Raw genomic sequence first — 10901 nt, forward strand, 5'->3', positions numbered from 1 at the left:
CATTAATATTTCTACAATCATGTACCACCCTCTCGTTGTCCATCCCAAACTCATCATCATAATTTTCCACTCTTTCTTCTTCATTGTAATCCAGTTTATCTATACATGACCCTTCTTTTTCCTCCTTAGTCACATTGACCTCTTCTTCAGCTCCATTCACTTCTTTTTCCCTAAGATCTTTATTAACTTCTTCCTCCATGGCCTCTATATGTGTCATGCCTATGCCTTTTCACCAATGACTTTGTCCATGACACCAACACCAATGAAGTTAATTACATAACCCTGACTAAGAACATGCTCCACAGATACCAAGTCTACTTCCTCTTTCTTCGAATTGTAGATCGCGATTTTGTTGAAGACGAACTCAACACCAAGCACAATCTTCATTTTTGTTGATTGAAAGAGGAATCTCAAATCAACTCCTCCCAATTTTGATTTCAACACTTATTTGAACTTCATTTTAAACGTTAACAAAACTACTTATGACCAATTTTAATTTTTGATGTTAAACTACATGTGTATTGGCAAAGTAGCACACAGTTAGTCACGAAAAAAAAATATAACAATGTTGTTCTTGGAGGAATAAATCTTACACTTTCTAAAAGAAGAGAGATGAAAATGAAACAAAATTTTAAAGAAAAACGAAACAAAATCATATAATAGTCTAAAAACATATTTAACTCGTTCACTAATTGTCCAAAATCTTAAATATAAGCCATTTGTTTTGTTAAGAAAGAGTTGAGTTTCTTTTACGTTTTCTTTCTGCTAATTCGTTTTACAGTACCGGGAACGAAAAGATTAAGATGTTTAGCAGAACTAATACTTCAAATTTCAGGAAGGATAAAATTCTTGAATGAGTTTTGTTGTTTCATTAACTAAAATGTAGTGACGTAAGTATAAATGTACGAGTAAATAACATTACTGATTGCATTCCAAGCTACAGAAGACCTCTGCCAACAGACTTAAAGAAAGAAAGACATCAAGATTTTGCAATGAGCATTAAATAGAATGAACACCTGGTTCTGGCTAAAACAGCAGGGACTTAATATGGCATTGATTTAAACTATCCCCAGGTGACTACAAAAGGACGCTTTAATATGATATACATTTTACTAAAATTTGTGCGAAACTGCTGGATGATTTACGGTTATAGACAAAATGATCACTAGCAGAAGGTGAATAACTTACCATCTTCTGTTGGTATATATATCAAACAACTTACTACTTGTATGCTAATGGACCAGATCTAGACACTGCAAACCTAGGAAGAGGACTGGGACCAGTGCTTCCAGATGTTGAACCTTCAACAGATTTTACCCTACTACGACTGGCACTGTAATCCAAAGGCCCAGAACTACGATAGTTCCTTTGCTTGTTGTCCGTGCTCCTTAAGCTGCTAATATCAGCATCATAGAGGTGCTCCTGACTATGTGACGATGATGATCCTTTGAAGTATCCAGAATCATGGCCATAATACTGTGGTGAGTCCCCACGAGGATGCCTTAAGACAGGGGAAGCATGTGCTAGCAATACAGCAGGTGAATGACGGGGTGATGCGTTCAGTATTGCCAATGGAGTGGATTGAGTATCTGCGTAGTATTGGCCATATACTGAACGGAGAATGGCATATGGAACGTGGGTTTCCAGCGAGCTTCTTGGAAGGTAAGGTGAAATCTCGCAAAGTTGGTCCAAGAAGATAAGCTGTGCTACAAGATGAGACCTGTGCAATACCAAAATACAAAACATCTAAGATAACCGCAAAGTACAAAATGAAAGAATAATGTTTCCCAGTAGAGAACTGATGCCAAACCGCAAATGAAAATTGTGCTTTAATATATTGCAACATTACCTTGCTAATATAAATATATAGTCATTTGTGTTTCAAAAATCTTGCAACACCACACATACACACACATTTACCTGGGTGTTTCGCTCCAAGAATCCAGTATGATATCTGCAGAGAGTTTCACAAATAACTGCAATGTGGACTTAATACTTGCTTCTGCTGACATATGACTTGATAATTCAGGATCCATTCCCTCACTGGCATGTCCATTTCTTAAAGACTGCCGATGCTGATGTTCCCGTTCCAATCTAACAAACTCACTTCCGGCAATCACTGCAGAAATGCACCTGCACGATATCATGTGATTAGGGCTACACAGATACCAAAATTAGTATATTCTAACGGCAATGAATAGTTTGACTTCTAAAATATTGCCAAGTAATGGAGTCAAAATACTATGAATATAATTTCCAGTTACAACCGTGTGGAATTACTGTATGGAAGTTAATCTACTGGCATTGGACTCATGTTATAATCGTGCAAACACAAAAACACTGAAGTATTTAACACCATATTGTTTACAACTAAGTACTTTAAACCAAAACAAAACCATACCTACCTTGCCAAGCAATGGATATTGTTACTAAAACCCTCTGTGTCAACGTTAAATGCCGTGGTAGACCAAATATTAGACATCATGAATGTTGCAAATAAGTACGGTAAAAAGCCCCATGATCCATCACTTGCACCACCTACTTCCTCCAAAATAGATCTTACCCAAACTGAATCATGATCATTAACAACTCCTACAGTATTTGCCACTGTTCTCATTCTCCTGATTTCTTCCTTTTCTGGTACTCCATCAGGTAGGTGCTTAACCACCCCAGCTAGCAATGAATGAATCAAGGGAGCACCTTCTTCAAGTATAGCACCAGAAGCTTCAGCTAGTAGCCGATCAAAAGCCAGTGCAAGGCCAGCCTGAACACAAAAACCAATCACAGTTTCCAGATCAACTATTTGCTTCACAGAGGCTTCTCTTTCAATTCTATCACCAGCATGCAGACTTGTAGCAACTGCTTCTAGCACATCTCGGTTTGAGCGTAGTGAAGTGTCAATGCAATTTAAAAGAGCAGCTGTGTGTTCTTTTAGCATTCTGTCTAGCCTGTCTACTCCATATCCACCAAAAATACGTACAAAAGCCTGTAATTCCCTGAGGTCAGTGACTGATTCTGCAAAATATCCACCGACAGGCCTTGTACTCCTGAAGCATTTATGAATTGGAACAAACAAAATCCCAGCACCCGAAACATCCTTTATTATGTTTTCAATATACCAGTTGCATACTGTTTCGGTGGCTGATCCTGTATGTTGGTCTGTTGACTTCTCAAACAAGTGCAGAGAAGAAACTGGTCCTGAAAAGGCTTCTGAAAGCAAAACTTCCCGGATACCCTGAGTAATGTCCATGCTGATGTGTTGTTCAGCAAGATGAACAATGCTAATATGTCTCTTAATCAGTGATTCCAAAATAGTAGGCCGTTGAAGATCGTTATCAGTTTTCAGAACACCAAGCAATCTTCTTCTGAAGTTGCCAAGAATGCATTCTCTCATGTACTGCACAAACAGATTGATGTGTTAAAATAATGACAGAATGAACAATGTTGGGTTAAAAAACGGTAAAATTCGGGGGAGTGGGAGTAGATGCGTTTAAGACTTGGGTTTCATGCATCATTGTTACTTGAACAGGTGACTAATGATGTAACTGCTGGATCCTCTAAATTGAATGGTGCATTTCGAGAGTAAAGTGCAGCATTGATAACCATTGATGAGTATAAATAACTTATAATTTTATAAAATGTTAAAACTGGGGTAAGAGATCATGGATATCTGCAAATCTAATCCTTTAACTTCCTTATTGGTGAATATCATACTCAGTTTGACCCTTAAAACAGGCATTTAAGAGGGAACAGTTTCAACCCGTGCACCTGGTTGGCCTAACCCAAGTGCTCAGAGTTTGGTTCATATTGAATAATAGAGATACAGATACCCACAAATTTAACTTTTTACAAATAAGAGCTTCTCCCGTGAGGGTCGAACCTAATCTGACCCAATATCATGCATACCCAAAAGTCTACCCCATATTAGAAGATCTAACTCCAACCAATGTCCAATCATTATTATGTAGCGTGATGCCTCTGGACAATTATTTATTTGATAATACTACTACAATCTAGATCCATGACTTGGATAGCAGGTTTCTAGGGCTCTTGGCTTAAACTTCTATTAACAAGAGTTCCAACAGAACTTTGGTAAGCAGATTTAGCTATCATTATAACAATACTTTTACATCTGAAACTCTCTGTAGGGTTCTAGACCTAAAGTTGCATTATCCACCGTTATTGACCTCACTATTCCCCTACTGTTTTTCCTTGATGGCAACAACTGTAGGACAAAATTTCAAAGCTCAATCCCTAGGTGTGAGAGGCAGATAAAAGGTTTTCCTGAACATCATTTACTAAAATCAATATATCAACAAGGAACAACTCACGAAAATTTGACTAGATTTATGAGATTTCACAAAGAAGAATTTTTTAAGTAAACCTAATGGAAATGAGATAAATTAAATTCAGATACCTAAACAGGGATTTTCCATAAAAAAAAATTTCAAAAAAGAAATACCTCTCTTTCTTATGCCTACTTTAAAACATCTTTTACAACCATTATGCATGCTTTCTTATATAACCTCCATTATTCAGAAACCTTGATATTAAGCAATAAAACTAGGAAATAAACTCTTAATAGTTGTATGTTTCCATATCTAACACAATATCCAAAAAAGTAATGCACATTTCCATTTTCCATTAACAAAAGACTCACTTGTTCCTATTCCTCTCCATTCTATCACACAAATATCTTTATCATATTTTTACTGTTTTACAATCCTTTTCCTGGATTTGAATATCAATAATGACATATTTTACTGCTAGTTAATTTACACTTGACCTTGCTACACAGTTTCTTCAAAAGGGCTGAAAGTCATACCATTCAAGCATTGATTTACTGGCCAAATTTTGTTGAAATATGGCACTATTGACTGTTATCAATAGATAAGTAAATCTCATGAAGAAAAAGAGGAAGAAAAGGAAAAAACATCCCTAACCTCTCTTAGTACAAAGACATGGTTTAAAACACATATAGGCTCCATATCGTTTAAAACTGAGCACAAATTGGTCAGCCTCTGCATTGCAGCTTCTAACCTGTCATTAAAAACAGTAGACAAATTAAAACAATACCCTTATGTGGTTACTCGTACATATTTAGGACGAGATTATTATGACATACATTTTGATAGAACCATTATTTTCAGGAAAACTCTCATGGCCAGGTAAAGGAAAACCAGCAGTTCCTTTCGGAGATTTATAGGATGGAATGGAAACTCTTGCCGTCTGATTCAGATATGAAGCTGCTTGCTCTGGAAGAAGCTGATGAAATCCAAAGGTTAGTTTTCAGAAATGAAGGTAACCTTGTTAGCTAAAAGTATTTACCTGATTCTCTAAGGCACCAAATCCTCCTTCAGAGTCAAGAATATTTATTAATCCTTCCAATCCTCCCATGATAGATTCAATCAGAGATTCAACATAAAGAACAGCATCCCTGCCAATTTTTGTAACCTGCTTGCAGAAAAATTCACAGTGACCACCTTTGTTCAACATTTCCATTTCTAGCTATCATCACATATAACACCTAATGATCAATCAGGACGTAGGAAAAGGAAGTTTACATGAATATTAAGTCAATATGAGATTTCATTTTTCAAAGGCAATGGCATTATTTATACTTTGAGTTTTGACTAATGATTAGATAATAAAAAATATAGATTTGCAGTGAAATCACGATCCACAATGACTACGTAGCTTCAAACAGAACATTTCAGAATTCCTTATTCAGAATTGTATGAAGCCTTATACATGTGAGTCATCCACTTTTAACAGATCCATAAGCAACATTAACTCTATTTTTACTTTTGTAATGATAAGTTTTTTCATTCAAAAAAAGTATTAATGAAAATAAAAGATTGCATTCAGTAAATATTTGGAATATTTGAAGATCAAGTATTCAACTAATAAAAGGAAATCAACAAAATACCACCATAAAAAAGAAGAAAAATGTTAAGAGCCTCCATCAAAATGTGCTAGTATCGGTTCACTAATTTGGTCACTACATGACTGGCTCAAGTAAAACTATTGGCAAGGATTTGTTTTTACCTCTTCTGGAACAATCGGAGATGCACACTCAGGAAAACTACTGGCAATCCCAAGCCATGCACAGCAGTGTTGAGGACGCCCTTCTGGACCAAACATGGTGTTTCTAAAAACCTATTATAGGAATATAGTTTGGATTAAAATGGAAAATAAAACCACAACTTAAATCCATACTCTAAGGTTAACGTCTTAGCATACAAACTAGGAATCATTCTATAGAAATTGAAAAAATCAATAAGGTTTGTGTGGAATATGGGCACTCACAGCTGTAAGGTGTTGGTGGTAGAAATACAACCTCCTAAGACTACCATGCTTTGAAAGTACGGATTCCAATTCATCTACACATCTGCATAAATAGAACCACAATGCCATAATTATCTCTTCAAGTTTTTTTAATTTATTATATATGTTAGATATATTATATCTTTTATCTTTTAGTTAGTTTGTTATTATTTCTCATTTGTATTTTGGGCTTAGCCCATATTTCTTCTATTATAAATAGAGAACCCTATGTGTGTATTTTACACAAGGGAGATTAATCTAAATATAGTTTTTCACTATATTCAACATGGTATCAGAGCAGGTTCTCTGATCTTCTTCTGGTGTCTCTGCTGTCTGCCGGCGGCTGGCCGCCATGGCCGCCGGCAGCCCCTAAAATTTCAGTGGGCAACCCTTCTCTCTTTCTTTTTCTCTTAAATCTGTGCCACAGTCAGCACCGTGCAGTCAGATCTCTCCAGCGTCGCCGGAGATTTCCGCCGCCGATCAGCACTGCCGTGATCGCCTCTTCGCCTCTTTCTGGATCTGTGGTCGTTGCATAAATCGGAGTACTTTGAATTTTTAGGGTTTCTCCCTCTCCATGGCTGCCCAACTTATGATCGGAGTCGGTCTCGCCAACCAGACCATCGCCGCTGTCCCCGCGCCGTTTGTCGCTGTCCCCGCGCCGTTTGTCGCTGTCCACGCGCCGTTTCCCGCTGTCCAGGCGCCGTTTCCCGCTGTCCGCGCCGTTTGACCACTGTCCGCGCCGTTTGACCACTGTCCAGCCACTATTGATCGCTGTCCAGGTGCCGTTTCCGCTGTCCGGCGCCGTTTAGTTTGCCGCTGTTCGGCCCTGTTTGCCACTTTTCGGTGCTAGAGTTAGCCCGATGTTTGGCCCTGTTTGCCGCTGTTCAGTGCTAGAGTTAGCACTGTTTGCTGCTGTTTGGTGCTAGAGTTAGCACTGTTTGCCGTTGTTCGATGCTAGAGTTTAGCCCGATCTTCTTGTGATACACTGCTAAGTATCACCACTTGGGAGTTGTCCAGCAAAGAATTTTGGACCTCCAACATGTCTTTGGATCTTTGATGCCTTTATTTCAGCATTGTAGCTTAATATTTTGTTTTGTTTTAGTGGTTCAGCAACTGTGATCTTTCAGATTTCCACCTTCACACTAAGGGAGAGTACGTTTCCAAGACACTGCAAGTCACATAAATATGGGTGTAGTCCCTGCAGTTTTGTAGATTTCAGCTACCACTGTTGATCCCGTCACCCATCCATCATTGATGAGGATTTAGTGTAGTCCCTGCAGTTTTGTAGCTCTTAGCTTTCAGCTACCACTGTTGATCCCGTCACTCATCCATCATTGATTGGGAATCAGTCCTTGCAGTTTGTCATTGTCCACCATTGCTCTCCTTCATCCACTTTTGAAGTTGAAGTTTCACAAGCTGTTGTGTTTGCCTCACACTCTGAAGACAAATCATCTAGTTCAACACTGAGTTCATCTATTCCAAGCTTAGTTCATACAATTTGTATGCTCCAGCTTGAGGGGGAGTGTTAGATATATTATATCTTTTATCTTTTAGTTAGTTTGTTATTATTTCTCATTTGTATTTTGGGCTTAGCCCATATTTCTTCTATTATAAATAGAGAACCCTATGTGTGTATTTTACACAAGGGAGATTAATCTAAATATAGTTTTTCACTATATTCAACAATATATAAAGAAATTGTCTGGAATCTCTAACTCTTCTGTATGCTATGGCATTTGTTTTTACACACACATGGCATGTGAGTAATTGCATAATACAAGCCATAATCCAAAAACATAATACTACACAATACTACATGACAGCCCTCTAGTAAGAATATATATAAATTTTAAAAGAGAAGAGAATACATGACGAAAGATCAAGATACCCTCCAAGTACAGGAATAGGGAAGGGATCAATCCTTGTGATATGTGTTACTAATAGCCAGAGAAACTATTTGATTAACACACAATGAGGATACAAAATCAACTTAATTATGAGTAGAAAAAAAAAGTAATTCTCAGCAAAAAGATATAGCATTATGTTCCACAATAGAGTATACTAATTACAACTAAGTTAAATTCATCAGCATACACATTTACGCTAATAAAAAGTTCAGTTGTCTGTTTTGGCAGATTTAGGGTTTTCAGGAGCATAGCTTTTCAGGTCACAAAAATAGGTCACAGGCCAGAAAACATAAAAGTTTCATAGACACGGAGACCTCACAACCCACAATTTTGCACAGCTGCCATTGCAATCTCACCAAATCAGAATACTTTTGATGTTGGGCTTGCAACAAAGCCAAACTCATGATTGTAAAATAATACAATCTTACACAAAAGGTGATGATATTGACACTCTACCACTGTAAATCTTATTTTCTCTCTGTTTTTTGTTTTTTTATAAATGAGGTGGGGATGGGGGAGAAAGAGGATTTTAAAGATTCAGGCTAATAATTTGATTAATGAATAACTCAAATAAGTATCAGAATGGTGTAGTAAGGAAATTAAAATTGTGGATTCAAACCTCGACCAATTGTAAGCAGCATTCCCTTCTGACAATAATCCTTCTTTGCCAGTGGATACTGTAGCTTTCTCCAAATGCCTAATGTTTATAGATGAACGTGAAGATGTGACTATCAATAAAATTGATAGCCAATCCTTTCGAAAATCCTGAAAATAGTAATAGTAAGTGTGAAGTGTATGCTTTAAAACATTAAGTTGACTGTAACTAGAAAATGAAGAAAAAATGACAAAATAAAAATAAAAACTAGAATTTAAGGTTCTGACACTAAAACTCTAGCATGAAATGCACAAAATATACGGAATGCAATAATTCTACAAAAGTGGCAAGTGGCAACTTGGTTATGATTATTGCTTGGAAATTGGTTACTCTACCAAATGGAACAAAAACCAATATGATGCAAATGGGTACATACTATAAAATACAAGGCTGACAGTTCTATTGTAAGGTACAAGGCAAGCTTAACAGCTAAGGTATTCACACAAACTTATGGAGTGGATTACTTGGAAAGATTTGCTCCAGTTGCAAAATTGAATACAGTCAGAGTGATATTATTTGTAGCAGCTAATTCAGTTTGAACTTGCAACAATTTAATGTCAAAATGTCTTCCTTCGTGGAGAACTTGAAGAGATTTACATGGAAATACCCCCTCGATACAGTGGGAAATTGCTACCAACGCTGATTAAAAGTTAAAAAAGGCATTGAATAGATTGAAACAATCACCATGAGTGTGGTTTTTGAAGATTTACTGGAGTTATCATAGGTTTGGGCTTCAAACAAAGTCAAGTAGACCACACTCTTTTTGTTAAACACATTGAGTCAGGGGGAGTGACAATGTTACTGGTGCATGTGGATGATATTACAATGACAAGTGATGATGAAGAGGAGCAAACACTGTTAGGCCAACATCTAGCCAAGGAATTTGAAATTAAAACCTTGGGAAAGTTGAAGCATTTTTTGGGGATCGAAGTGGCCTATTCTAAAATGGATATTTACATATCCCAACCGAAATACATTACTGATTTGCTGAAAGAAAGGTAAGATAGCTTACAAGCTTGCAAATACACAACTTAAGACTGAAAATATGATAAAAAGGCTTAAGAAATTTATTATCTCCTGGCTAATCTTTGTTATTTATTTATACAAGAAAATGACATCTAGAACACCAAAAGGTACAAGAAAAAGGCTATATCTATGTAATTAATGCTAATAAGTAAACAGCTCATAGGTACAGCCTAATTAGCAGTTTTCCAACACAACTACTAACTACCTATACTTAATACCTATTCTAACAAGACAAATTCATCCAAATCTGAAGTTGGGAAATGTAGAAGATACAGCAATTGACAACGAAACGTACCAAAGATTAGTTAGCAGACTCTTATTTGTCTCACTAATATTGCGTTTGTTGTGAGTCTAGTCAACTAGTTCATGCACCAACCAAAGGAGATTCACTTGCAGACTGAGCTAAGAATTGTGCAATACTTGAAAGAAACCCTAGGCAATGGAATTCTGTTCAAACGGAATGGGATGTAGGTCTTGAAGTATATACAAAATTTGGCAGGGTCACTTATGGATAAGAGATCAACTCCGGGATATTGCACTTTCCTTGGTGGGGATCTTTTAACTTGGAAGAGAAAAAAATAAAGTGTGGTGGCTAGATCTAGTGCTAAAGAAGAGTTTAGAGCAACAGCACAAAGTATCTATGAACTGCTATGGTTGAAAATCATCTTGACAGACTTGGAAATAAAGCAGGATGAACCAACGAGACTTTCTTCTGATGACAAATCCATTATTAGCATAGCCTATAACCCAGTGCAACATGATAGAACCATATACTGTGAAGTTGACAGGCATTTTATCAAAGAAAAATTAGACAGTGGTCTGATCTGCACTCCATATATCTCCTCACAAGACAACCTACCAGATCTTCTAACCAAGGGGCTGAATAGCAACAGCTTGGGGGGAAGTATCAGCGACCACATTTATTATTTCCTTATTTAGCATACTACAAGTAAATGTGGGAAGTATCCCTGAATCCTAGAGATCCA

General features: G+C 37.0%; 1 protein-coding gene across 1 annotated transcript; it reads right to left on the reverse strand.

Moving 5' to 3' along the window:
- Nucleotides 1-888: 888 nt before the first annotated feature.
- Nucleotides 889-10707, reverse strand: LOC148193025 (protein NAP1-like). The gene is made up of 10 exons (XM_088099345.1): nucleotides 10591-10707; nucleotides 8854-8999; nucleotides 6310-6391; nucleotides 6049-6159; nucleotides 5329-5454; nucleotides 5126-5265; nucleotides 4944-5040; nucleotides 2406-3397; nucleotides 1921-2133; nucleotides 889-1720 (listed from the first exon to the last, which is right to left on the reverse strand). The coding sequence occupies exons 1-10, from the start codon at nucleotides 10705-10707 to the stop codon at nucleotides 1222-1224; spliced, it is 2523 nt and encodes an 840-aa protein (XP_087955471.1). The 3' UTR covers nucleotides 889-1221.
- Between the last annotated feature and the right edge of the window lie 194 nt (nucleotides 10708-10901).

This window comes from Vigna umbellata, chromosome 9 (assembly GCF_029865625.1).
Source record: "Vigna umbellata cultivar VRB3 chromosome 9, Vumbellata_1.0, whole genome shotgun sequence".
In the NCBI taxonomy this organism is placed as follows: Eukaryota; Viridiplantae; Streptophyta; class Magnoliopsida; order Fabales; family Fabaceae; genus Vigna; species Vigna umbellata.

Excerpts from the sequence above, each read along its gene's own strand:
- LOC148193025 (XM_088099345.1), bottom strand. The coding sequence starts at position 10,707 with ATGCCTGTCAACTTCACAGTATATGGTTCTATCATGTTGCACTGGGTT. Across the intron at positions 9,000-10,590 it reads TCATCCTGCTTTATTTCCAA|GATTTTCGAAAGGATTGGCT; the intron begins GTCTGTCAAGAT and ends TACTATTTTCAG. Across the intron at positions 5,266-5,328 it reads TTGGTGCCTTAGAGAATCAG|CTTCTTCCAGAGCAAGCAGC; the intron begins GTAAATACTTTT and ends GGATTTCATCAG.